Source organism: Austrofundulus limnaeus, unplaced genomic scaffold (genome assembly GCF_001266775.1).
Source record: "Austrofundulus limnaeus strain Quisiro unplaced genomic scaffold, Austrofundulus_limnaeus-1.0 Scaffold450, whole genome shotgun sequence".
In the NCBI taxonomy this organism is placed as follows: Eukaryota; Metazoa; Chordata; class Actinopteri; order Cyprinodontiformes; family Rivulidae; genus Austrofundulus; species Austrofundulus limnaeus.
Window position 1 is genome coordinate 157,756 of NW_013952852.1, and position 2,308 is coordinate 160,063.

At 36.7% G+C, this 2,308-nt stretch overlaps 1 protein-coding gene across 1 annotated transcript in view; it reads right to left on the bottom strand.

Annotated features, from left to right (window-relative positions):
- Window positions 1–699: 699 nt before the first annotated feature.
- Window positions 700–2,308, bottom strand: part of ppp1caa (protein phosphatase 1, catalytic subunit, alpha isozyme a) — a gene marked incomplete at its 3' end in the record, with an annotated part of 10,361 nt that continues 8,752 nt past the window's right edge. Inside the window, 1 exon segment of the mRNA XM_014024985.1 lies at window positions 700–834. Coding sequence (XP_013880439.1) covers window positions 700–834 — 135 coding nt within the window.

The window sequence follows — 2,308 nt, forward strand, 5'->3', positions numbered from 1 at the left end:
TAATAATAGAAACAAATAATACAACAACGTTGTGTCAAAAAACACGATCACAACATAGTCAAATGAAAAGGAGCAGAAAGAAAAATATATAACATATGCCCCCAATTAAAAAAATATATGTATCAAAAAAACGTACAACATACAAATAATAAAACTAACAATTAATAAAAGAACAAACTAATAATACAACATCATTGTGTCAAAAAGACAATCACAACATAGTTAAATGAAAAGGAGCAGAAAGAAGAATAAAATCTTATATCTGCCCCCAATTTAAAAAATATATGTATCTAAAAAAACGTACAACATACAAGTAATAAAACTAAACTTAATACACAATATAATTTCAAATAATCAACAGCATCACAACACAAATACAAATCTTAACCAATATTTTCTTAGCTCGCTAGCAGCCTCACACCGAGGACCTGCTGATGTCATCATTTACCCAGAATGCTTTGTGAGTAAATAAAATGGCTCAGTCCTTGTTAAAATATATTTTTAAAAATTTAGTTTAAAAATGATAAAATCAGTATTTTTAGTCTTTATTTTACAGTTAAAATAAACGTTTATCAAATAAAATCTAACGTTACAACTAATCGTGGATCCCTCTAACATAAACAACCAAAAATGTACCACTACAACAGAAACTGAAGTGGACGTCCACATTTTAACGTGTAAAAAGACGTTTTTACGAACCTGAAAGGAGCACATGAGCGTCTCGTCCACGCTCATCATGGCACCAGCGTTGTCGAACTCTCCGCAGTAGTTGGGAGCAGAGAAAAGAGTGACGAGCTGCCTCTTAGCAAAAAACTCATAACCGTCTTCCACCACCTTCAAAGAGAGAAAGTTTAACAAAACAAGACGAGTTATAATCMGAGACTTGATCCTGAATTAAATAAATAATGTTCTGGAGGTGAACTGAGATCAATAAACTGCACTTTCTGCACTAAAACCAGAGTTTGGAAAAACATCAGCCACACGTTTCCAGAGGAGGAAGATTTTATGAATCTGAAAAGCAGAGTTTTGTTTCTCACCTTGAAGCTACGGTGGAACATAATGTTTCCACACACTCACTGCTGGAAACACTGAACAATGCAGAACATCCAGAGAAATGACTGGACTGAACAAAACGTGACTTTATTTGTTGATCAGAACACGGTGAGGTTRAAACAGAAGCAATGATTTGGTGCACAAGTCTTAGAGCTGCTGCAGATTTTTGTTTCAAACATCGACCACTAGAGGTCAGACGTTTCGTTGATTCCATTATTAAAATATGTGAGTAACATAACAACCCTGTGAGTCATTTTCATGAGGTGGTTTAACGCTTACAAAGAGGCAAAGAAGATGGACTTTTGTGGTTTAAATGATTGTGAGAACTGCAGCTCAGTTTCTAACATGAGCTTTAATATTATAAATATTTTTAAATGCAACGTTTTGACTCGAAAAATTCAGTCTTTGAATGAAAACAGACAGCTACAGTTAAAGGACTGATAGAGGAAACAAAACAGTCTGGTTCTGCTTGGTTTGAACAGCAGAATAATACGATATATAAAGCTGATATTTATCATGAACTAAAACGGACTCCATCACAGAGAGAACACAGGCTTTTGAAGGACAATAATATTAAATTAAACAGGTATAGCTCTCTTAGTGTTAATMTTGTTTAATTCCAGTTATACAAAGACAGGCTGCCCCGGCAGCTAATCAAATTGTGGCACACCTGTCTCATTTTCTCCCAGTAAACACACACCTGTTGGTCAGATGTTGTTACCCAGGTCACTGTTATAAAAGTCGTCAGACTCCAGCTCCTCTCTGCTCCTCCTGTTTGCTGCGGTTCAGCTAACCTGAGCTAACTTTAGCATCCACTGTGCAGCCGGCTCAGTTCAGCTAACCTGAGCTAACTTTAGCATCCACTGTGCAGCCGGCTCAGTTCAGCTAACCTGAGCTAACTTTAGCATCCACTGTGCAGCCAGCTCGTCTCTCAGGTGGAGGAATCGGTAAACATCCTCCTGAAAGGTTTTCTTCTCTGAAAGCATTTTAAAAAAATCTGATCTAACAAATAAATTCATTTATTTTGAGCTTTGCTCCAACATCTTGAGATGGATCTGAATTAAATGTTTTGCTGAATATCAAAGTCCCACAAACACCTGATTTCTGATTGGCTGGAAGGCCTGTCAGGTGTGGTTGAGAGGGAAAGATGTGAGATTGAATTTGTTTATTTTTCTCAGCCTGTTACTGAAAATATGGATGGAGGACAACAGAGCTGCTTCATGGAAGAAGATCCTCAGCTTAGCCTGTTAGCTTT